This window comes from Primulina huaijiensis, chromosome 15, assembly GCF_012295235.1.
Source record: "Primulina huaijiensis isolate GDHJ02 chromosome 15, ASM1229523v2, whole genome shotgun sequence".
NCBI lineage: Eukaryota > Viridiplantae > Streptophyta > Magnoliopsida > Lamiales > Gesneriaceae > Primulina > Primulina huaijiensis.
This window is the reverse complement of record NC_133320.1, coordinates 22,198,092-22,223,784: the sequence shown is the minus strand read 5'-3', so window position 1 is coordinate 22,223,784 and position 25,693 is coordinate 22,198,092. Positions and strand designations below refer to the sequence as shown.

General features: G+C 34.7%; 4 protein-coding genes and 1 non-coding gene across 10 annotated transcripts; 4 read left to right on the top strand and 1 right to left on the bottom strand.

Moving 5' to 3' along the window:
• Positions 1-1,473: 1,473 nt before the first annotated feature.
• LOC140958574 (uncharacterized) lies at positions 1,474-3,900 on the top strand. Its single transcript, XM_073416069.1, has 3 exons — positions 1,474-1,679; positions 1,777-1,914; positions 3,722-3,900. Exons 1-3 carry the CDS (start codon positions 1,589-1,591, stop codon positions 3,736-3,738), a joined length of 246 nt encoding a protein of 81 aa, XP_073272170.1. The 5' UTR covers positions 1,474-1,588; the 3' UTR covers positions 3,739-3,900.
• Positions 3,901-5,016: 1,116 nt separating this feature from the next.
• On the top strand, positions 5,017-8,050 carry LOC140959553 (thioredoxin O2, mitochondrial-like). 3 transcript variants are annotated; one of them, XR_012172007.1, is made up of 7 exons: positions 5,019-5,298; positions 6,444-6,509; positions 6,612-6,662; positions 6,778-6,857; positions 7,174-7,218; positions 7,680-7,881; positions 7,912-8,050. XR_012172007.1 is itself a non-coding variant. In XM_073417456.1 (6 exons), the coding sequence occupies exons 1-6, from the start codon at positions 5,055-5,057 to the stop codon at positions 7,706-7,708; spliced, it is 528 nt and encodes a 175-aa protein (XP_073273557.1). In that variant the 5' UTR covers positions 5,017-5,054; the 3' UTR covers positions 7,709-8,050. The 3 variants fall into 3 exon arrangements, 2 of the variants coding, with proteins under 2 accessions (XP_073273557.1, XP_073273556.1); XM_073417456.1 differs by having other exon boundaries at positions 5,017-5,298; positions 7,667-8,050; XM_073417455.1 differs by having other exon boundaries at positions 7,680-8,050.
• Positions 8,051-10,016: 1,966 nt separating this feature from the next.
• LOC140959551 (uncharacterized) lies at positions 10,017-17,595 on the bottom strand. Of its 4 annotated transcripts, none has more exons than XM_073417452.1 (16): positions 17,340-17,476; positions 15,938-15,982; positions 15,703-15,743; positions 15,537-15,607; positions 15,322-15,366; positions 15,055-15,111; positions 14,517-14,576; positions 14,300-14,427; positions 13,905-14,169; positions 13,718-13,784; positions 13,119-13,189; positions 12,928-13,017; positions 11,938-12,046; positions 11,385-11,476; positions 10,470-10,575; positions 10,018-10,371 (listed from the first exon to the last, which is right to left on the bottom strand). In XM_073417452.1, the coding sequence occupies exons 4-16, from the start codon at positions 15,600-15,602 to the stop codon at positions 10,277-10,279; spliced, it is 1,251 nt and encodes a 416-aa protein (XP_073273553.1). In that variant the 5' UTR covers positions 15,603-15,607; positions 15,703-15,743; positions 15,938-15,982; positions 17,340-17,476; the 3' UTR covers positions 10,018-10,276. The 4 variants fall into 4 exon arrangements, with proteins under 4 accessions (XP_073273551.1, XP_073273553.1, XP_073273554.1 ...); XM_073417453.1 differs by having other exon boundaries at positions 17,317-17,425; XM_073417449.1 differs by having other exon boundaries at positions 10,020-10,371; positions 15,526-15,607; positions 17,340-17,595.
• A 67-nt stretch (positions 17,596-17,662) lies between these two features.
• Positions 17,663-17,735, top strand: TRNAK-UUU (transfer RNA lysine (anticodon UUU)). The gene has a single exon. It is a non-coding gene; the product is annotated as a tRNA-Lys (tRNA).
• A 2,773-nt stretch (positions 17,736-20,508) lies between these two features.
• On the top strand, positions 20,509-23,119 carry LOC140959552 (fe(2+) transport protein 1-like). The gene is made up of 2 exons (XM_073417454.1): positions 20,509-21,217; positions 22,489-23,119. The coding sequence occupies exons 1-2, from the start codon at positions 20,582-20,584 to the stop codon at positions 22,942-22,944; spliced, it is 1,092 nt and encodes a 363-aa protein (XP_073273555.1). The 5' UTR covers positions 20,509-20,581; the 3' UTR covers positions 22,945-23,119.
• Positions 23,120-25,693: the final 2,574 nt, after the last annotated feature.

Sequence of the window (25,693 nt, the reverse complement as noted above, 5' to 3'; positions counted from 1 at the left end):
ATAACCGTTAATGCAGTGCCCCAAAATCATCACATTCCATGAAAACAAGTTCTTGCTCGACATTCTATTAAAGATAATCTGATCGAAAGAAGCTAGAACTGTAGTTTCTTTCTTTCTTTCTTTTCCCCCTGTGGGTGCTATAATTATTCTTCTTCTCAAGGTTTGTAGTTGGAAAAATATTTATTTTATTTTATTTTTATGAACAGTGAAAATATTTTTTAAAACCTCAAAATAGAGATATACGTAGTTATAAATCTGTGGAGGTGGTCCGAAAAGGATACAAGATATTCGAGTACGTAGAATAAGTGAGCATTTGACAAGGGTCATGAGTTCGATTTTCTCGTACTAACACTTTCTCGAGCGGGTTGTGACACATGATTTTCTCAATGTGGTTTACTTTGTGTGGGCAAAATTATTTAGTGAAAAAAGTAGGCTATATGTTGAATATGTTGCATACATCATTTAATGATGCAGCCAATAACACGTTTTTTTGTAGCGAATTTGACATATGCATTTAGATGGAAGACGCATTCTGAAATCATCGCTTTTCCGAGTTATCTATCATTTTATAGCATTTGAGTGTTTAGTTCTATAATATTTGTGAAGTGTTTTGTTATCATGTATTAAGAGATTGTGTTTTCTTTGAAAACACAGTGAATGATTGTACACTATAAAATATTATTGTTGAATTCTTTTCATCTTATCCGTGGTTTTTACCCAAATAATTTTAGGGGTTTTTCACGTAAATCTCGGTGTCCAATTTATTTTTTATTTTTATATTTATTATCTCAAATTGCTGTACTTATACCAACACTTGACTAATTTGGTTTGCACGTTACCACATTGTATTCAAAAAAGAAGCGGTTGTGAAATCGTCACACACACACAAACATATGTTTGAGGTGGATTGTTGGTAGACATGAGCATAGGGCATATTATATCTACTTGGCTTGAGAAAATCTTCAACTCTCGATTCACAGCTTTACCGGTCATAACTACGTAATCTACTTTTTCTTCAAACATAAAAAATATACAATATTTAAACGGCATGCACAGTACATTAAAATTTTCTGATTTTTTTTTGTATAAAAAACCTTAAAAATTATATTAAAATTAAATATTTAGAGATGACTTTTTAAAAGTTTATAATAATTAATTAGAATAATTATTTAAATATGATAATTTTAGGTAGATGTTGTAAATGTTTTTAAAAAATTATTATGGATTATTTTTTACAAAATTGTGAGTATTTGTAAACGTAATCTCTCTGATAAAGAGAAAAAATAGTATCACGGTGATTTTTGTGTTTTTCTTTATAAAAAAATATATAAAAATTCTTGTGAAACGATTTTACGGATCAATTTTATGGGTCGAATTTTTTTATTTTGATCATCTATAAAAATATTATTTTTATATTAAAAGTATTATTTTTTATTATAAATAGCGATAAAACTTAGACACAATCAATATTTATGAATGCTAATCGTTACAGAAATAATTTTAGAAACCTTCGAGTCTAGTTTCTATAGCGTTGGTGATTTGACTGCAACACACCAATTTAAGAGGCCGAGTGAACGAAGGCGGAAGGATGCCGTTAAGCGCGACGGCCATTGGAGCTCTGCTGGGATTGGGGACGCAGATGTACTCGAATGCTCTGCGAAAGCTCCCTTACATGCGCCGTAAGCTCCCTCTCTGTATAGATCGAAATTCAATTATATAGAGGATATTACTGCTATCATTTATTGATAAATCAATTTATTCAACAATTACGCATAGAGCCATGGGAGCATGTTTTGGGAATGGGAATAGGGGCAGTGCTTGCTAATCAGATGGTGAAATGGGACGCCAAGTCTCAGGAAGACCTTGACAAATTGCTTCTAAAAGCTAAGGAAGCCAACCAGCGTCGCTACTTCGGTATTTCAATGTTTTATCTTTTATTTTGGCTGCTATTCCTGTTGTTTTGGGGTTTGTAATTCTGTTTAGTCTGCAATCGGGCAATTTGTCAATAGAGTGATTTTTCCCTTTGAATCCAGTCTGTCTTACTTACCATCTAAACTGTAGTGATTATCGTTTTCAATGAGTGAATGATAGGGCTTGAGATTTTTTTTAGTCTGGGTGAGTGTTGTATGGAACAAATGTTTGAAGAAAAAGTATAAAATGTCAGCCCAACTAGGAAGCAATTTTCATGGTACCTTTTCTAGTGAAATCGGGAACCAATATCATTGGATTTACTCTTCTAGAGAAGTTGTAAATGCTTTCAATTTAGCTGAATATTATGAAAGTGAGTTGATACTAGTGCAGTATTATAGAACTTGATTGTACAATCATTTCCTTCAGGTTTTCTTTTAAAATCAAACTAGAGAAATGTTATACTTGTCCAAGATTCAAGTAAAAACTCTACTTTTTACTCAATGGAATGGAAGATCCTAACTCAAAGTTACTTTATGTGACGCTGAAAATGAGGTTCTATTCATTTAAAACTCTGTTTTGTGATTATTGGTTTTCATGATCAGGAAGTTAAGTTGAAATTTTAGATTCTGAGTGGTGGTATCTTTCTAGTTTGGTTCCATCTACTTGATATTATGAAGGTGTTAGAATATTAGGAGAAAACAACGCTCCGAATAATGTGCTTTACCTATTTTTACAAATGAATGGGTTTGACCTAGCGTAACCTTCGGTGTTCACAAGTCACTGCTATCAAAAGGCAGTTAATGTAGCATATGCGAGATGATGACGGTGATGATGATGGAACTGAACTTAGAGTGACCCAAGTTTGGGTACAATATTTACTATATTGCTAGCTGGCAAAATCCATGTTTTAATTCACGTTGATGTTACGTCCGGCGAAAATTGATTCACATAGATTTTTTTATATATGAAAAAAAGTACAAGCAAAGGATTTTTCTTCATTCGTACATCATTATTGGCAATCATGTCCATATTATGTAGGTGGGATGGGATGATCAGTCCCATGCTTGGTTTTGACCTTTTACTTTATCCCGCGACTGTGAATCATGGTGTGAAGAAGTAACTCTAATACTGTCACCGAGCATATCATTAAAAGTGATGTAAGGGACGGGAGCAAGCTATTTTAACTGAAAGAGAATCAAAATTTGTTCAATACCATAGAGAATGATAGAGAATCAGACAAATCTTTTCCATGAGTTGATCTACCGGATTTAGGCTCCAAGGAGTGGGTATATAGAATATCTTCTGCTGTTTCTGTGAATTTTGCCCCAAAAAGTTCCCTAATATTGCATATAAGTTTAGTTCTTCTTTACCTAAATTTCAAATTTCGTTTCTTTCATGTAGTGTCAAATTGATTGAATGTTATAGTTGCTATTCTCAAACTTTCTATTTCTCACTTTTGTGAAAATTTTTGAATCTGATTTCCGAAGAGCTTCCAGTTTTACGTGGTGAAAATTTTTTATCATGAAAAGTAAATAAGCCAGTTTCTAGTTGATGCGAGGTATTCTACATAACCTTAAACAAAACAAACCTACGTTGGCTTTAATGGCCATTTAATTCAGTTGACTTTCTATCAATTGTTGGCATCATGTAAAAAGAGGACACTCGGGCTTAATTATGCTAAGTTATGTATCGTGAGATTGAAATTTTTCTCGTACTTTAATATGTCGTTGCTTTTATGTCTCGCTTTCTTCATGGCTTAATTGATATGAATTTTCCTCTGGTATAATCTGTTTGGATATTTTAATTGCAGATGATGATGAAGATTAGAAGCCTGATATTGGGGTTGAAACACATTTTCTAATGAGATCGCCATTTTCCTACCTATTCCTGTTACAGATGGTTATAGACATCTATTTGCCTAATGTCTAATGTTATCTTTTTGTATGGTTTTGGTGTCAACTTTAAAAACAAAATGCTTATTTCTTTGGTCATCATGTAATGAAAATAAATAACCTCATGCATTAAGCTTCTTTGATTGAATGTTGATGCTAAATCATGTCACACGCTAAACAAATTTCAAATCATAAAATGATAGTCATGACTTGATTAATGTGGCAGAGTTTGTTGAAAATGGATGGATGATAGTCCAAACTCTACACAAGAAGAAATGTCGGAGATGGTCGACTGTTTGATGATTTGATCTTTTGAGTGGTGAGATACTTGGAATGAGTTATCGGTGGATTGCAACTAGTGTTGCTAGCATGGCTAGTTAGTTACACACATATATCTCATTATGATCTTGTGATAGAGAAATTAAGAGAGATTGCATGAACCTAATATATAAAATGAAGTAATTGAACGTCTTTGGGGATTAGAGTGTGCATCAGTATCATTTTTAAAATACTTTTGGACCTTTGAAACGAGAATGGTTTAGTTATCATATAAGATTTTTTTTATAAATTTCGAATTGCTGGGCATAAAAATAATAGGCTAAATACTTGCTTAATCAAACGGAATTTTATCAATGTTCAACTGTGCAATTTGTAGCACATCAAAATAATAGGCCAAGTATTCTATTTTTTTTTTTTTTAAAAAAAAAAAACAGGCCAAGTTATTTTTACCAAAAAATAATAATAAGAATAATAGGCCAAGTACATGTAAGTATAGTTTTGATATGCTACACACCTACCGTGCGCACCTATGTGAGCACCGATGAGGTGTCACTCACCCATTGGATGCGCAATTTTTCTATATTTCATCACATCCAATAGGTTAGTGACACCTTATCGGTGCTCACATAAGTATGCACGGTAGGTGTGCAGCATATCAAAACTGCATGTAAGTATGTCCATTTTCAAAGTTTTTGTATTTATTTCCTGTATTTAACATGTTTGATTGATATTTACTTCTTTCATCTTATACATCTTTTTATCTCGGGATCAAATTGAAAAATTGTTTGTATTATTAATANTGGGATGAAAGTAGTATAATTTTTGTAGTTGAAAAAGCTATTTTTCATAGCCTGTGAGTCCCAAATAAATATTTTGTGACTTAATTTATCTTAATCAAATTTATTAAAAACAGACAAAAATCCACAATTTATATATTTATTCAAAGCCCTACGGAAACTTTTAAGCAGCGAAATGAAAGGACTCAGCGTCGTAATACGTCGTCTGGTGGCCGACACGGCGCCACGCACCGTCGCGAGGTCGTCTTCGATCAGCGAGAGTCTCGTACTTTCCTCCGCCGCCGCGTATTCCGCTCTATTATTCGCTGAAGATAAGTCCAGTCCACGGTTCATTTCCTCAATTGCCCCAGGCGGAGCTTTTAATTATCAATCAGCTGTACAAACCCATTTCCGGAGCTTCTCCTCTTCATGCTCATCAGGTTTCTGTTTCTCTACTTACAACTATAATAGAAACTTGTGTAGCACTATTACTTGCTATCTAGGTTATAGTTAATTTTAGGTTTTTTTTTCTTGATTTTTCTATGCTTGGATTTCGAATTTCGGATAAAGGAGTTGTTAGGGTGAGAGTCAGTGGGAGCAGGACAGATTGGATAAGCACTGAACAGAAAATTGTCATTTGTCAAAAATAGACTCTGTTCTGGAAAATCATGTGAATATGCGTGATTCATGGACCTTTCGTGGAACGGCCGTGATGATCGTCACGGATTTTTTACAATAAATAAAAGAATAAAAAAATAGAAACTTTGAAAATTATTTAATGACAAAAAAATCAAAAGAATTGGAAAATTTGGAAAGAAAATAAAAAACCATTCCAACTGCCACCACATGGCAACCTCCTTTACGCACCAGAACTTCATACGGCAACCCTCATTTTTTACTGAAACCTTGGATTCAGCAATCTGTGTAGACCATGTATGCCTTGAGTTGCTATAATTTGGCTTTGATTTAAAAGATGAGGTGCCATTCATTGGATGTTGCTAGTGTAATAAAACAAACAATAACCCCTTGAATTAAAAATTATGTGGTGGTACTTGGTTGTAGTGCGAAACAAACACTTTACTCGTTCGGTGGTTTAACAAAGTTTTGGCTTAGCTCTCAGTTGAGGTGACTAAATTTCATTTCAAAGTATAAATTAGTCTTGGTACTTTTTCTCTCAATATTTCATGATGTTGGGTCTATGCCTTTAAAAAGGAATTGTATATTGTGTTATACTTTGGTGTGGCAGTGTGCAAGAAAATTTGTGGCGCCGGCCAGATTTTCTGCACTTGGTTGTTTCTCTCGATGTTGAAGTATACTTTGATTATCAAAAACTGATAATCTTTACTCTCAAAAATTGGAATGAAGAAATTAAAGGAAAGTATCACGACTACCTGTTGGTTGTTATGTTTCTGAAACTTAATTACTACACCCAATTGATAACATCACCAGTGATTAATGTTTTAAGAAGCCATTTGATTTTAGTCGTGGACTATAGTGGTTAAATTTCATTGTTTGCCTGAGTTTCATTTTTTCTAATTTGTCATATGTTCTTTTTTTCCCATTACTCATTGGGACCAAATTACAGATCCATCAAATATTGTGTCGATCGAGTCTAAGGAACAGTTTACTGATTCTCTCCGCAAGGTACAAGGTATGGATACCAATATTTTATGTTTTCATGTCTTTAGTTTTTTACTCTGTTGTCTTCTATTTGCATAATTTTGTACTGATTTCTATGTCGAATCTCGTGTAGATGAATCATTGCCAGCAATATTCTACTTCACTGCGGTTTGGTGTGGTCCTTGTAAGTTTTGTTGACAATTATATTGAGCATCTGGTCAACGCATTGTTATGTGAGGTTTTTGCTAGTTACTTTTGTACTTCTGTTTATAGTATGAACTTTGAACTATTCTTTGCAGGTAGGTTATTGTCTCCTGTAATTGGGCAACTAAGTGAGAAATATCCCCATGTCACCACTTATAAAATTGATATTGATAAGGTAAACTTCACTCATAAATTGACCTATTTCCCAGAGCCAACATGTCTCAAGGTTGTGTTGAAATCAAAGTAATTTCTAATGCATTTTATTAATTGGTGTTTAGCAAATATTTAATTTCTCATCATAGGCTACAAATATATATTAAATTATTTTTATTTAGCAAAAAAGAAATTCTTATTTAATAGTTTGAAGATTAAACTCTTCTTATCAATTCTATGTCAAAACCGTTCAATAGGAACAGAGCTTAGGCATTTTTTAAAGATGCCTTTGACTCTTTGCTGGTATGATATCCATGGTGATTGAATTTTGGATGCAGGAGGAGCTAGGAAATGAGTTGAGCAAGCTAAATATACATTCTGTGGTAAAGCCACTTCTCTTGTGCCTTTTATCTTTTTCACAGTTCTTGTGCCTTTTTGTCCATTGTCCTGGTGCTCTTAAACTTAGAAGGCGCACTGAAATAATGCCTGGTGAAGATTTGTTTTTAAAAATGGAATTTGTCCACTGAAGTTCAGGCATAAATGTTGGGGCTATGATTGATCCAAGTCATCCCTTTTGGAATCAATGTGAAAAATGGTAGCACAAAGCATGACTACCTTATAGATCGAATGCATGTTTTCAAAAATGTTATAGGACAAAAAAGAATGCAACTTGCCAGGAGCGGAAGTATTTGAAATTATTAAAATGCAGTTTATGATATTATCTGTCTCTATCCTGATGCATATGAATAGCGTTGCTAAAGTTAAATTATGCATGAACCATGATTAGTTTGGATGGGCGTGGTTACATAGATTGATCTGATGCTGAGGTAGTTGCTTGATGCAGCCTACACTGCTCTTTTTTCTAAATGGTAAGAAAGCCTCCGAAGTCATTGGAGCAGACCTTCAACGGTTGAAGGATACGATGGAAGCCCTCTACAAATGAAGTGGCAACCATGTTTTGCCTGTTTCATGAAGGGTGGATATGTTTTTGCCTTGCCCAAGAATCAAGACAGAACTTAAAATGCTATCGATCATCCGCACCATGAGTAATTTTTTTTTTAATCCTGCACCATGAGTAATTTTTTTTTAATCCTTCACCATGAGTAATTTTGGTATGAAGAAATGGATGCAACCCGATGATTACTGCTGTAAAAGACGAGATCATGGATTTTCCGTTCACCTTATAGTCCAGATTAGTTATTCCTGTTAGATTTATATCATGTGTATTAGTTTAGTGGTGGCAATATTGCCTCCCACAGTCAGAAAATACATGGGTTGCAGACACTTCTCAAACATTTAATCAGAAGTCCAACAAAACGAAAAAATTGCAAGCATGGTGGATCCGAGCGTGTAGTGCATAGCCTAATATCCAAATGTCCCTACTGTTGAAAAATCGGGAAAAAGTGGTATACAAATTTCAATACACTATCTGTGATGTGGTATGTGTTTGTGTGTCTCTGGGTTCGTGGGATGGCTGTCGAAAGTGATTAATATAACTATGGTATGAAAGAATGAATGCATTTCGAAACCTTAGCCGTTATGTAATGTGTCAGGTTGGTGTGGAGCTGTCTCTTGAAGGACCTGTCTCTTGAACTGGGAATTCCAAGTGGGACAATGATGATATGCAATTGATATATCGAAAGTAGCAGTAATTATTCCCTTCCCTTTCCCCTCAATGACGAGGCAACTGAAGTTTAATCTTATTCAATGTCATTACAGCTTCTCGGATGCTGACTCTCCCACAGTCAGGTGAGTCGGTGCATTCCAGTGCCAGTCCCACTACAAGTGATGAACACCTCGCCTGTGCATCAAAATTTTCTTCATTTTCTTCTCCTTGTATTAGCAGATTAGGATCTATTACATACACGATTGCATCTGGAAATGATTCCCTTATCCATATCTTTAAACTCGATTCCCCTGAAAACATGTTCCATCAACAGTATATCGTAGCTGTAGACATCACTCTTCCAGGTTACTATCCCTTGATAACCATATTCTATATCAAAATCTAATAAAATTAGTTCATCGAAGTCATACCAAAATTTTCGAGAAAGTGTTGTTTTCTTGCATTTATAGCAAGTACTAGCACCTGGTGCCATATAACCAATTGTGGCCGATGTTGGTGCTATGGCCTCCCATCCATGCCGTAGCTTAGATATACCAAAATCGCTAGCACGTCCAACCATATCTTTGTCAAGCAGGACATTGCACATTTGTAAGGTTTCAGGTTCACAATGGACCACTTGTGTTACACTTTCATTGTGAAGGAAGTCTAGTGCACAAGTCACGTTTATCATAATGTTCATTCAACGTGGGTAAAATATCTAGGGAATAGTTGTGCGAATATAAAGATCATCAATGCTGAAATGTTGAAGATACTTGATGGAAGAGAGCCGCTTAAATAATTCCAGTCCAACCCAAACACCTCTAGTTTCTGAAGATTGCCAATCTCCAGTGGAATTTTATCCTGTATTTTAAATTATAGTTCAAATACCCCGGTCGATGGAAATGAGGAAATACACGTACATACCTTTCGATCCATTTCCCCCAAGATGCAAAATGATCAGCCTTGTCAAATTTCCAATTTCTCTTGGTATGCTTCCTCTGAAATAATTACCGCTTAGGGACAGCACTTTTAGCTCGTCACATTTTTGTTAACTTGGAGGTATTGATCCGAGTAACAAATTGTTTGAAAGATACAGCCCCTCCAGGTTCGGAAGGTTGTTGCATATACTAAGTGGAAGTTTGCCGGTTAGATCATTAAGCGACAGCCCGATCATTTCTAAAGTTGAGATGTTGAAGATGCTCAATGGAATCGGTCCTGTCAACAGATTCCTTTCCAGATTCAGGAAAGTCAGGGCACGAAGATATCCGATTTCTTGGGGAATTTTCCCTTCTAAGGAGTTCAGGCTCAACCGTAGCTCTTCTAATCTTGAAAAATTGGCAATTGTAGCTGGAATGGGATCTGAATTCCATGAAAGCTGCTGTTGCTCAAATCCAGGGAGACAAGAGAAGAGAGATTTCCCAACTGTGGAGGAATGACTCCTTGTAAATTCACGCCTGAAACATGTAAATTTCTAAATACCGAGTAAACAGATTTATCTGATATTATGATTGGGATGATATGTTGATTCAATAGTAATAAAGAGAGATGTATTGTATAATATTAAAAAATTACATGGTCTTTTTATGACCATTAATCAACCCCAGAGTAGGATCGAAATAACCAAATAATCCTCGTCAACTCTAACCTATCAATGGCAGAACAAACATATCGATATATACCTCCAACTCCTTATCATTGCAGACAAAATTGTGTCGCAGCGACAACAATTTTCTTTAAATTAAAAATAAATAACAAATCCCTTTCTTCTATTGTTCAGTAACAAAACGTCAATATTAAAACAAACGAATACAAAAATAGCATACAACACTAACGCATCACTTGGCATCAACGTAAACATCAGCTGAAGACGTATCCATATCATTTAGTCCCAGTTCCTCATTTTGCTCCGAACTCCTCTCATATTCCTCCACTAGCATCACACATTCATCAACACTAAGTAAATGCTACAACTATTTTTCTGGAAAACGATTGATTGACTTTTGAAAAAATATCGGGGGACAGACTTACATATCAGCTGATTATCGTCTTTTAATTCATCAGTTGCGGGGGCAACGAATGAGTTTGCCAAAGCATCATCAATTATCAAAGTCCAAGGTTCTTCCAAGCTTTTCAACTGCCGAAAATATATGACAACTTGACATTGCTATCGGATAACTATACATTAGCATGCTTTTTCAAGAGTTCTAATCAGGTACACGCACATGTATCCCCGAAATTCACAATTTCCAAAGAAAAAAGAATCAAGTAAACAAATTGCAAGGTCAGAGCGATTAACCAAGTTTACAAATGACAAATATGGATATTTGCAGATTGAAAATCCATGTATACCATTTGCAGCAATGCCCATCCCAGTTTGCATAAAATTGGCTTTTATTTGTCGATTCTTTCGAAGTTCTCTATATGCAATATCAACTGTGTCTTTCCATACCCAAATGTACATGTTACATTGACTTTCCCAATATGGAAATATGATGCAGAAATTAATGAAGCTTCCGTGCAGTTTCCTCGAGAGCTTGTTAAAGCTAGTCTAATTCATGTTTGAGGAAGTGTCAACAGACTCATACCTCCTAGAGTAAGCTCACAACACAATCCTTATGTTCTACTTTAACAATAATCATTAAAGAAAATAAGGAACAATAGTACGAAAAATTCCATACCATCCCAATTCAAAGAAGAACGAAAGTTCAAACCCGAGGAACCAAACACCATAACAGAACAAGATTAATAGAAAATATAATAACAATGAGAATATGCAGTATAGATATTGCAAAGAACAAGAGTACAAGGAGCAATGGGTTGACTCAAGTATCAAGAGAGAGTATGCAAGTGCAAAACAGGGGGAAGAAAAGGCCTAAATTTCAGGGATGGTAGAGTTGACATTGTCAATGGTAGAGTTGACATTGTCAATACTAGAGCGAGTACCTTTTCAAGTTTTGCCCTAAACTCCTGCCACTTGACCTTTTCAGTATAATCTACACTATCACCAAACGTGAAACCATGTACTCTCTCAAGACCTGCAAGTAATTTGATGATTAGTTTTGAAATTTGGAGACTCGTCACATTTAAATTTTAATGTGAACCCTTTAGAGTCGTTCATCAAATTGCATACATGAGGTTATCACAAAATTAAGATATAATTTAATGGCATTTGCATCAGAGATGGACAATTATGGGATGAAGCATTTACAAACATAACAACAGAAATTTCACTTTCATTCCAGGAAAAGCTCACACAAGGATTAGAAGCCAATAATGTGCATGCTCCTAAACAAAAAACGCACCTTATTCTGTTCCAACTTACTAGGCATGTTTCCCAATCCCCAATTAATGGATTGAAGGCACTATAGTACCGTGCTTAACTATTTATATTTCTAGACCTCCCTTGCTCTACCCCGAAATAACACAAATATTCAATTGAAAAGAGGAACACATCGAGGAGAGGTGGAAGGAGAAAAAGGATAAAAAAGATACTCACTCTCACCAATCTTTGATATCAAACCTTCAACAGTTGTGACAAGTCCACCTAAAGTGCCACTGGTCAATTCCAACTCAATCTCTGGAATGATCACAGCAGCAGTGTCCGACTACCATATCGATAGGATCATTAATCAGAATTATATTAAAAAAACATGAAAGACTGCCTGAGGTTTTTAATGATAAGGAATTAGAGTTTTTGTAGCAGTCTGTCCGATCCAAAGTGGAGAAAGGGAAAGCCTTTTCAGGCGCAACAAAAACAGAAAAAACAATTAAATTGTGGGATTGGGCAATTCAACCGAAGTAACATAGAATGATATACTTCTAGTAGTAAAATAAAAGACGCAATGACACCTGTTTCTGCAACTAAATTTACATTTAATACTTTCAATATTTTATAGCATTATCTTTCAGCAATGTTCTTAACAATTTTATAATTTTGAAAATATGGTGGGACATTAATGGTTTTGCACCAGGTAAATGCTATTGAAATTCAATTCCACACGGAAAATCTTATTAAAAAAAGCCGAAAATACAAACTATAAGGTCTACATAAATAATAATGCCATGTATTGTCTTTCTTTCAAATGTCAACAGTGAACCGATCCATCAAAAAAAAGGTGATAATCTGAGACGAACAAATATTTTCCAGAAAAAGCATTATTCTTGCATGCTCTCGTTGTATGGATATATACAACATAAAACTTCAGTAACAAAACCAACTCTCATATCAAAGAATTTCAACATAACATCAAGTAGGGTAAGCGACATCTAAAACTCTGGAGGTCACTCGGCATAATGACAGATCGGACGCATTTAAAGATTATAACCTTTGATTATCCAAGTAAATCTCATTCACAGTTGATTCAAAAGTCACCGAGCATAAGCTGACATGTTCCACGTGATAGTGAACATATTACTGAAATAAACAGCTCATTTGTGAATAAGAAAAATGACAGTGACATCCCAGCTACTTACCAAAATTGCGTACCTTTATAACATCCCTGCAAAGGTCTCTTACGTTCTTCACATGAACTGCAATCCTTTTTCCTTTGTCAGAAATAGGACCACCGGGCTTCACCTGCAAAGCACATGAAATGAGCATAAAGTAGAGAGAATAAAATAAAGAGAACTGACGGTTGGACATAAAATAGAGCCAGAGGGATTTTGACAGATGCATGCCTCAGAATTACGGTAACCACAACCATCGCAAGAGGAGGCCATTACGATAACTTCTCTAAAATAAGGAATATCTGTCGATGGTTAAGCTTGCCAATTCAATAACAGATCATCAATACATCAGAGTCAACTGCTAAACAATCTTAGGCTAAGTTTTGTATACCTGTTGGAACAAATACCTCTCGCACAGTGTATTGCTAAAAAAATTTACAGGAAATGAAGAAAAAAATCAGGTACTTAATAGGTGGTTTAGCCTGTTAAGCACTAGCATACTAAATCAGTTCTAATTCTATGTAAGAACGGATTCCAATACATCTAAAATATGCAAATAAGGGCACTACGATATTGTCAGCAGCAGAAGCTGATACAATAACTCAACATGAGACCAATCAACTTCGGTATCAACCATACATGATCCAAGATAAATCAAGAAGCAAAATCACCCAGAGAAACTGTCCTCACAACTCAAGAAGTGTAACTCTTGCCTTAGAAATTAAGCGATAGCAAGCAACACAGCACATCCTTATCCTTACATAAAAAATAGAGGAACTTTCCTGGTACATCTCATCATAAAGGATAAACTTTTTTTAAAAAAAGGATACTCGTTACGAACATTCGACACTCAGATTTGGTGGCACAAATTCCACAGGTTGATGGAAAAGTCATGACCTGCCGACAAAGTAAAGCAGTGATTATGATCCAATGACATAATAAAGAAATTATGAAATCATGTCCAAGTGAATGCATAGGTAGAATACACAAAAAAGGGAAAAAGATGAGTTATACTACCTCTTCAGGCGACGAATATCGAAACAAAGCATCAACACATTCCACACTATTACCCTGAGCTATTGCTTTACGACCAGCTTTCGCTCCAACTGAACCATGTGGTTCACTTTGGATTTGTGGAATACCGGTGGTCCCATCTGTAGTTGGTTCAGCATAGGGTTCTCCTACTTGTGATGGCTCCACGAGATATCCTAACGCAGCATGTTGCTCAGGTGTTCTCTCGTAGGACTTTATCATCAACAATTGATCAGGTGAAGGAGCATACCTAATCAAAATTTATTAGTTATTCTCCACATTACTTGTCTCATACATGCAAGCAGATTAGATAATACTGGGTTTGTCCTTCAAATTTCAGCTCGCGGTGATGTCTTTGCATCAAATAATTAGACACTTACGGGTTCTCGATGAAGCTGTTTCCAGAAGGATCATCAAGAATGAAAGTAAAATGCGAATCTCCAGTGGCACAAGCTCTCAGCTTTATCAAGAATTCATCTATTGCTTCCGCAGTCTGTGGATCCACTTTCTGAATGTCCCCACCCCCAAAAATGAAAAATAATTATGAGTAGAAAGATGGTTTTTTAGAAAGCAAGTATCTGAATTTAAACAACTTACCTTTCTCTCGTCCTGAAGGGCTTCCAACTCATCTGCAGCCCGGACCAGTATTCCTTCAACCTGTAAACATACCAAATGGATGGTAAAAGTAAAACCATGAAAGATAAAAGGGTGCATCCGGGTTGATAACAAACCTATAGCCCACTTGTACAACATGAATAAACCTATTAGTTTGCATGGAACTGCATATACTGTGACCTGTATGCCATATTCAACTATCTAAAGCAAAATAAGGCCGTTCATATAAAACGTTACATCTCAAGCATATATTTTGCATTAGAATCAAAATTGGACAAAAGCATGATATGTAAATTTCAATGACCCAGATACAAATGTAATAAGCAATTATGAGTGTTCATTATTTAGTCTCTCTTTGAAATACACAAAAATGAATACATAACAGAAACACGTGGCAATTTCTCTTTATTTTAAACAGAACCAAATGCAAGTTGTGAGCCAATTCATTCTCATGCTCAATTTGACTTATTCTAAAATAAAAAGAAACAGAAGTTGAACTGAGAAGATATCAGTAAAGTACTGTTGACAAAGACCCACGCTGAGCCTCAGTAGGAATCTCAAAATCCAGCTCAGGGATCTGCAAAAGGAACATAAAAATAATAAAATGTTTCATAGCAGTGAAAATTATTGATAAAAGATTGACACAATTTGGGAGAGGGAAACTGCATTCCCAGTCAAAAACATCCAAGCTTTACACGTGCACAAGAAATTGGTAACAATCACCTCAGTCAATATGCATGCCCACGCATTGCAACTCAAATGCTTCGTAAGTAGTTAAGAAAAGAACCTTGATTGTGGCAGTTTCTGATTTCACAACCTGACGGTTAAACATCTGCAATAAGAAGCCAACCAGCGTGATAATATACAAATCAGTAGGGAACAATCAAACCGACCCCACCAAAAATCATCCACAGCCACACTTATATGCGTCAACATGTAATAGTTTGAACAGTCTAACTAACCAAGATAATCAAACTCCATGGAAGACAACCTTTTTATCACCTGATGGTACTTCCAGACGGTATTGACAACCATTAGGTTGGATTTCACCGGCAAATTGCACTTCATTATTCCTTCAGAAAGAAAGCACAAAGGTATAAAAAAATATTGAAAAGAAAACCTTAAAATGACAGATTCTTGTGTGCTTGGAAAGAGAAAAGGTGAATACCTCTCCCCACAATGGGTGCATTCGAAAGCTGACAGCAGTATCTGAGAAAAGATGTACAAATCAAGTTTCAAGCGGAAAACAAGAAGCATTTTCTTGAATCAGAAATAAGTCTCCCACACATGACCATAGTATCCATTGAAGAAAATAACGTTCCAGTTCATGTGATATTCAAATTTTTTTATCTTGAAGACAACTTTAATTCATTACGCAATGGGAGAAAGAACAAGGAAGTCACCTTTCTAAAATGTGGAATGAGAGTTAACAAAAACCTTGTTATCCCCTGTTAAACGAGAAATAAATTAGAAATGACATTGGCGCATTGCTAATGATTAAGTTAAAAATCACATTTTCCAAACATAAATCATGAATTTTATCAGTGTCATGTAAGATAGACCATCAACTACTGCAAAAAAGTATAGAACTTCTTCTTTACATCCAATGTCGTAAATGACAGGAGGCGGTGGCGGAGAGGTCAGTGACCGCCAAACGCCTATGCAGTTCAATTTTTTTAGCAATTTTTTATAGGTAACTATAAATAATCATACAATGTAACTACAAAAAATCATTATTTTTTTATGTAATATATGTAATTAAATAACGTTTATGCATACAAAAAGCTTCATACAATATAGAAAAAGTGAAAATAAATATATAAATGCAAACTAGCAAAATAATTAAGGTGGTGGCTGATGGTAGTGGCAGCTGGAGGCGGTTTGAGGCACGTGGTGGCTTATGGTTGAGAACACTTGAAACCAAAAATAAATACAAAAGAGAGTCAGAGATGTTTTATTATGTCTAAGTTTTTTAAATTGATTGACTTTGAGTAGTTTTCAAATTATTTGACTTATCTAGAATTTTAAAATCATTGCTTCCACCGCCTCCTCGCTCTTCGGATAGCCTCAGACCGCCTATAGAGAACGCCATAGACAAAGGTGAGCCAATCGAGGACCGCCTACGCCGCCTCGACCGCCATTTAGAACATTGTTCACATCCGAAATATTAATATCAATTGCATACAAGTGTCGTGCAAGTAAAGTTACATCCAAATTCAAAAATGCTACTATAAAATTGTCTTAAGACTAATGCTAAAACATAGAATTTTTTCTTTAAGTCTAGTTTGACTCCCCGAACTACAATAATAATCTTGACCTCATGACTACTAATATGAAACTTTCATCATAGATTTCAAGCAAAAGGGTGAGTTGTAGTACCAAACCATGATAACGCATTGTAAAAATGAAACATACATAATATTATTTGCGAAGGTAACCAAAATTAAAATGAACACATAATACACATATATGTCGGTGGTTACAGAATGAAAGGTATGCCATTTGAATGAACTGTTAATAAATTTGTTTATAAGCAAACTCCACCCTGGAACGAAATTGTTGCGGGAGAAAACCCCACTACAGACCATTATATAAAGATCCAAACTCCAACAAATAAAAGTATCAGTAGAAACACACAATACCCAGATAAATCAAAACAGTATCAAGAATAATGAAGAAAGACGAGAACATAGTCCAAGGATGAAACAATGATACATAAACACACAGCACTTTTGCATGCGCAGAGCAGAGCAGCGTAAGAAACCGGAAAGCACAAATGCACAATTAGAATAAATGGCGTCGTACATTATCGCCGCAGCGCATGCATAGGCTCTCAACCTCGTAGAGAGGGGCGTCGGAATCTTCAGCAGAGATCGCCTCCACCACGGACCGCACATCCACAATTTGGGGCTCGCTCTGTGCTGTCCTGTTTTCCGGCGGAGTCTCCATCAGTATAGTGATTCTAGGGTTTTCTGCTACTTCACAATTGTTACTTGGATTCCTTCAGGAGTTCTTGTTTGGTTTTAGGGGGCGCGGTCTTCAAGTAAGGCCGCAGAGCGCTAGAAAACCTGTATTCCGAAACCGTTGATTTTACTTTATTATTTTTTAACGGCGGATGCAAAATAGCCGCCGTCTTAGCTCAGCTGGTAGAGCGCGTGGCTTTTAACCACGTGGTCGTGGGTTCGATTCCCACAGACGGCGTCGTCGAGGTGTTGACATTTTTTCCCCTTTTCCATCAAATTTCTCAAATTTCTAACTGTCACGTGGATACGTTGTGTGCGGTTGTAATGCGTACACATGAATACTTTTATTACACATATAAGTTAATTAAATTTTTAATTTCAAAATACACTGCCCCTTTATGATATTTTGACAAATTATCATATGATTAAATGAAGTTTTAAAATGCATGGCGTATTTATGATATTTTGACAAATTGTTATTTGATTTTGGCGTCAGTTGACAATATTTGATTTGAAATGAATTATTTGATTCGGGAAAATATCTGAAACGAAACTCATATTCGGTATAAATAGTTCAAACTCATTACATTTCTGAGAAGAATTCTAATTTTACATTTCAATCACTATTGTTTTATTGATATAATTTAATCAAATAATTGACGACGTGAGCGTTGTAAAGTTGTCAAAACTAGGGATGACAATTTCTTTCGAACCCGTTGGAGGATATGATACCCGACCCGAATAGAAGAGGGTATGGAGGGATTTTTAGACCCGATTAAATAATTGGGTAATCGGGTATGGGGATTTTCGGGTTCGGGTATGGAGGCGGGTTTGATATAATTCGACCCACACCTGACCCGAATACCCGTTTAAATTTATATATATATATATATATATAGTATTTATATTTATTTATATTAAAGATTCATCAGTCAATCCACCGATTTTCGGAGTTTTCAATACATATAATCATAAATTTGAAAATTAAAGAAAACAATGCTTTGTATATTAAAAGAGAAGAAAATATATAAAACTTCGATACACACACACGCACACACACACACACATATATATATATATATATATAAAGCGTGAATAGTTTTCTTATTGTTCATTTAAATAATTTTTTAAATATTCATAACTTCATTGAAACAATTTAAATTTGAAAAAAAATTCAATTGTATATGATAATTGGGTATTTGGGTAGGGTATAAGTATCCGATAATCCGATGGATATGGAGATGGAGATGAAATTCAATACCCGATGGGTATAGGTATGGGTATGGGGATGAATTTAATAAATGGATATGTAGATGGATGTATGAAATCCGACCCATACCCTATCTATTATCATCCCTGGTCAAAACCTTGATACCGGTAGTACTCGTTCGTGACCACTCACCAAAATCACTAAATTAACCATTGACTATAGAAGTACATGTCACCTACTTTGTTGGAGAAGAAACAGCTAGAAGTTTATTTTCCATCTCACCCTATTCCGTTGCTTAAATTCAATAATTAGAAATAGGATCGGAATTGTAATCTCGTTTTACATACAAACATATCAATATATCATTGTAATATGGAACGAATAATTTGCATTTAACTTCCTTAATTTAATGTATTTGACAATCATTTTACTGACATGTTATAATTAGAGTATGTCTTTTGTGAGATGTTCTCACGAATCTTTATATGTAAGACGGGTCAACCCTACCGATATTCACAATAAAAAGTAATACTCATAAGAAGTAATATTTTTTCATGGATGATCCAAATAAGATATTTGTCTCACAAAATACGACTTGTGAGACCGTCTCACAAAAATTTTTACCTTATAATTATAAAATCGATTGCCGATATATAAATTTTATAAATAAAGTTATAGAAAATATTTAAAAAATTTCTTTAATATTTTCCCAAACAAAGATTTGGCCAATCGACATATCTATCCATTGTGGACACGAAGTGTAATTATCATATTTCCAAGTCGTCGCCGAAGATTAGTGGACTTCATTCGTGCACGCGCCATGGACATAATATAGTGTATGTTTGTAGATGTGTAGGGATGGAAATCGGGCGAGTTAGGGCACGGTGGATTTGTCATTTCCATTTTGGTTTTCGAATTCCGTTTTTGTCCTCATATTCATCTCGTTTTTGTTTTTTCAGTTCGGAGATTTCTAAACTCAAATATGTGAGATCAAATATTCATCTTCGTTTTAAAAAATATTAATAAGATAAAGACGGGAGCAGCCCGAAACCGATTACCATCCGAACTTATTATTATTATTGTTTTTGGTATGAGCTCGGGGGATGAAGACAATATCTTCATATCTTTCCGAATTATTTCGAGGAATTTTTAAAATCTTCGAACCCAACAAAATCAGAAATCTCTATCTCGATTTCGGATTTTTCATGCGAAGCTCCGTATCCGTAGGAATAATTTTCATCATATAGACGGAAGAAATGATTGATTTGTCAGGCGGGCTTGTATTTACTTGATTAAATTTAATTTCAAGATATCAAATAATAACTTTATTAGAGTTACATAAAAAGATAGTGCTACAATTAATTTTGCATGTGTTGTGGTTGTGGCGCTAACAATTTCGTCCACGTGGTAACAAATTCAAATGTACACAGAAAACTCAAGTTTCCTAATTATTTTAGTGAAATATAAACATAATATATGGTGGCAATTAATTAAATTTAAACTAAATTAAATAGCTGAAATAGATATGAATCAGTAATTACACGCATGCAAATTTGCTTCCTGGAATTCAGCGCACACCCCTTTCGTGTTATAGCTTGTTCCCACCACAGGCTATACGTTTATATATTTTACATGAGGGGGAGAATTTGTTTTCCGTTTTAAACTCGAATTTCGTCTCAAACTTGACTCGGAGTTAGAATTTTTGAGTGAGAATTTATATTTTTTCACATGTTTGATTTTTTTATCATATCATTATTGCATGAATTTTAAACATTTTAAATATATGTATTAAATAATTTTTATAATTCAAGAACCGGGGTGTATATATATATAGTTGGAAAAGATACAGTTGGAAAATAAATCTAATCATTTCTATGATCATGGGTTCAAGAGGACCACAACTCTCGAAGCTGCTCTGCTTCGTCTTACTCATGGCTTCCGATTTCTCGGTCCCGCGAGTACTCGCCGTGGTGGAGAGCTGCGGCGCCGAAGAGGCCGATGCATGCATCAACAAGAAGAAAGCGTTAAGCCTCAAGATAATCGCCATCGTGTCCATCCTCCTCACCAGCATGATCGGCGTCTCTCTCCCGCTCGTCACGCGCTCCGTCCCTGCGCTTAGCCCCCAGCGCAGCCTCTTCGTGATCGTCAAATCGTTCGCCTCGGGCATTATTTTAGCCACTGGGTTCATGCACGTTTTGCCGGATTCCTTCGAGATGCTCACATCCAGCTGCTTGGACGATAATCCGTGGCATAAGTTCCCGTTCACTGGATTCGTAGCCATGCTCTCCGCCATTGTCACCCTCATGGTGGATTCGTTAACCACGAGTTTTTATTCGAAGAAACGGAGCCCGGGGGTGGTGCTCCCTGAGAGTGCTGGAGCCGCCGCCGGAGATCAGGAGATGGGCGCGGCGGGCGGCGGGCATTCTCACTTCCATGGTCATGGCCACCACCACGGATCCAAGGTGGAAGTCGAGGGCTCACAACTTCTTCGTTACCGAGTGATTGCCATGGTTAGTACATAAATTTTATTTGTTTAAACAGAATAAACGCACCCACAACACACATGTATTGACGAAACCCAAAAAAATAAAATCTTGCACGAAATTATGAATGATATTTGAAAAAATTTATAGAGCTCATGATCATAAAAAACATATTATTCGGAAATTAAGTGCTATTTCTTCAAGAATGCATCAATATCTGTTAACTTGGGAATTAATAGTATCTTTATATTGATTGCCTAAAGCTTAAATTTTTATCGGGTCGGATCAAAAATCGAAAAGCTCGCTCACTACTTGCGAGTTTGGTTTAGCATTTGACAAAAACTTGTGTGAGACGGTCTCACGGGTCATACTTTGTGAGACAGATATCTTATTTCGGTTATCCATTAAAAAATATTACTTTTTCCGCTAAAAGTATTATTTTTATTGTGAATATCGGTATGGTTGACCCGTCTCACAGATAAAAATTCGTGAGACCGTCTCACAAGAGACCTACTCCACATTGAATGGGGAAGATCGTTTTATTTGGTGAATTCAAAGTAATTAAATAAGTTTGAATTCTACTTAAACTCAATAATTATATATATTAATGAATAAGTTGAAAAATTTTGGAAACAAGCTGTTCAATGTTTCTTTAATTCTTTGGTCTTAAAAAAGAGCACACCTGGAGACTGGAGAGGATGGATGATCAGACAGAAACCAATGCATGCGAGTTAGGTTCTGAAGAGAATTAATTTTCCAATGAAACCAAACAAATTAAATTACCAATTTGGAAAGCCACTTCCCATCTCATTAATTACTCGAAAGACTGATATTGAGAGGTTGGGTGGAGATTGGAGACTGTGCAGGTACATCTCTGCCCTAATAAACAGAAACAATTTTAGCAAGGGACAAGAGTCTCTCGGCTTTTTGTGTTGTCTAAAGTCTTCCATTGTTAATGGTTAGGACCTTGAATTCCACTATGGCTCTATATATTCTTGGCTGAAAGTGAAGTGGGCTTTAATAACCAAGTGGGATCAGGGATGTGAAATTCAAAGTTTGACGATCATGCGTGTACCTATCCTTTGCCACCTATATTTGATCATGTATAACAAAATTTAATTTTATGTGTATAGCTTTATTACCCAAGATACTCAACATCTTCCCCTTGCTGTGGATTTGATTAAAGTATGAGGTTTGCATGCCTTTGAGCGAACCCAATAGGATGGCTATCGATGAGATGGTAATTCGTTTGTGAAGAACTAACAACAAAGGATGTATCATATATGATGCTATTGCAGGTTTTAGAGATAGGAATCATAGTCCACTCGGTGGTGATAGGCCTCTCTCTCGGCGCCTCCAACAACACCTGCACAATCAAAGGCCTCGTGGCTGCACTCTGCTTCCACCAAATGTTCGAAGGTATGGGCCTGGGCGGCTGCATCCTCCAGGCAGAGTACAAGTTCATCAAGAAAGCCGCGATGGCCTTCTTCTTTTCGGTCACGACCCCGTTCGGAATAGCTCTGGGGATCGGGCTGTCTAGCACTTACAGAGACGACAGCCCGCGAGCCCTGATCACTGTAGGCTTGCTGAATGCTTGTTCTGCTGGGCTCTTGATCTACATGGCTCTGGTTGATCTCTTGGCGGCGGATTTCATGGGGCCAAAACTTCAGGGTAATATCAGGCTGCAGATTAAGTCCTATGCGGCGGTTCTGTTGGGGGCTGGGGGGATGTCTCTCATGGCCAAATGGGCGTGATTCACTTGGTCGGATATTAATCTCAATTTTATGAAAAGTATTCAGTTCACTTTTCATCAGTAGACAAGCAAACGAGATTACTCTAGTTTGTATGCTAATATTTTTGTTTGGTTAGAGACATCAATTTATATTGGTACTTTACTCGTTATTATTCTAATGAATCAGTATCCGGTTACCTTCTGGGCCGAAGCATTTATTTGTTCCCATATGATAACATATCATATAATATATAAACCATAAAAAATGTTGCACCAATTTTTAAAATTTAAATTGGTAGAAATTAAAAGTCTTCTTCCTTGGAAATTTTGAAATGCTACCAACTAAACCTGCAATAAATGGATATACTTCTAAATTATTGTTAGGGGCACCAGCTCTAGTGGTACAGATCTCTTGTCCGTATGCGGGTCAAGTTTTTCCACCATGGGCCACATACTATTGGGACAAGTCAACAAAGGTAGATACAGGAATTTTAGTCAAAATATATATTTTAATATATATATTTTAAAAAATATTTATCTATACATTTATCACACTTCACCTTTCTTAATAACAATAAAAATATTTTAATTTTAAAATGCGTTTTTATAGGTTATTTATATGTTTTTGTAAATAAATTTTGACACACACACACATATATATATGTGTGTGTGTGTGTATATATATATATATAAGAGAAGAAAAGTCTGCTAAAATTAATATTTATCATTTTCCCGTCTAAAATTTATTATCAAAAATATTATATGAAACATGATATTAATACAAAAACTCCGTATTAACACCAAAAAAATATTATTTTTTGTTATATTAATAGTATATGAAAAAGCATATTAACATAAAATATTATTTTCACTATATATGTGGATAATGTAAATTTTGTTGATAAATAAAATTATAGTACGGTCTAATTTTAATCAAAATTCAATCATCATGACGAGAATTCTGAATTTTTTTAAAAATAAATATTTCTTTCTTTCTTAAATTTTTGATAGGTAAAATAATATATGATTTTGTAAATATATATTTCTACTATTTTCATTAGAGAAGATGTATCGGGTTTTGAATTCAATTATAACAAGGTAAAAATTTGTGTGAAACGGTCTCACGGGTTGTATTTTGTGAGACAAATCTCTTATTTGAATCATCCATGAAAAAATAGTATTTTTTAGTTTTTATGTTAAGAATATTACTTTTTATTGTGAATATCGGTAGGATGATCCGTCTCATAGATAAAAATTCGTGAGATCGTCTTACAAAAGACCTATATCTTTAGCTAAAAACCGCTCTTTTATAATTAATTAAATTGCTGAATTATAACTGAATAAAGTAAGATCAGGGGGAGGATAGAGGATAGTGGAAGTGGGATTCTTACGTTTCTAAAGGCTTAAAACAAACGCAAAGCCATGTGCCACCGCTTATCTGTGAGGAAATTTTTTTTTTATATATCCATTTTCCTCTGAGATAGGTTACCAGATCGATTCGATCTATATTTATAATGAAAAATACTATTTTTATTATAAAAAATTAATAATTTTTCATGAATCAAATTGAGTCCAATATTTGTCAAACAAATTAACCATTTTCTCATTACTCACAAGAGTTTTTGTGTTTTTTTATAAAATAAACTTAATTAATTAATTTATCGTCGTTAATGGAGTATATATATATTTTTTTCCAACTTTCACTTATTTAAACTACCGAAAGTGCATAATTTTGATGATGCATTATTACATGTAGAATGACCTTCAATGTAATATACTAATCAAATAGAATATACAGCCTCCTACAATTTATATAATTTGAATTATTATAGTCCGTACTATTAATTTATTTAGTAAGACAAATAAATAAATAAGTAAAATAACCACTATATAATAAGATATATTTTACTTCTTATGATATAAAATTTATAGACTTAATCAAAATATATCCTTACAAAATAAGCTCTTTTTTTTAATCTAACTATATAATAATATTATTAAATTTGAAAACCTTTGAACTAAACAAATTCTCATATCGGTGTTGGTCTTTTTATTAAATATATATTTTTTCCTTATTATATTTAACATTCTGAAAACAAATCAATCATCATAAATTTATCTGTATATAAAATCAAAATTGTATTAAAAATAATATCTAAATTTTTTTACACGGCTACATATATTATTAAATATTGATTTCATTATTTACTATATTTATTAATTTCAGTCCATCTGTAATTACTATAAATATAGAATTAGTAAAAAAATTTATATACGAGAGCAAAAGACTACGTGAATCAATACCGTATCATATTAGAATAAAATATCCCATTCCATTGTGAATTCGTCGGCCCGACTTTATCAACTATTATTATACCTATATTTATATATTTTGAAACAATACATGTATTTTTTTATAATTATGAAACTAGACGCCACTATTTTTAGCTACATATTAGATAAACTTCTTAATTATGGTAATAAATTGCAAATCACACTAGTTGATAAATCGTATCGGACAAACTTGTGCTTGCGATGTACTTATCCAAAAAAATGTTGTTATAAAGAATTGAAATCATATTGGACACGCTAGATGATAAATCATATTGGACAAACTTGTGCTTGTGGTACTTATCCAAAAAAATGTTGATATAGAGAATTGAACTCTTAATCATGGGTCAAATACTTACTTACTTCATCAATTCAGACACCCTATGAACGAGACAACGTGAATATTATATATATATATATATATATATATATATGCTATT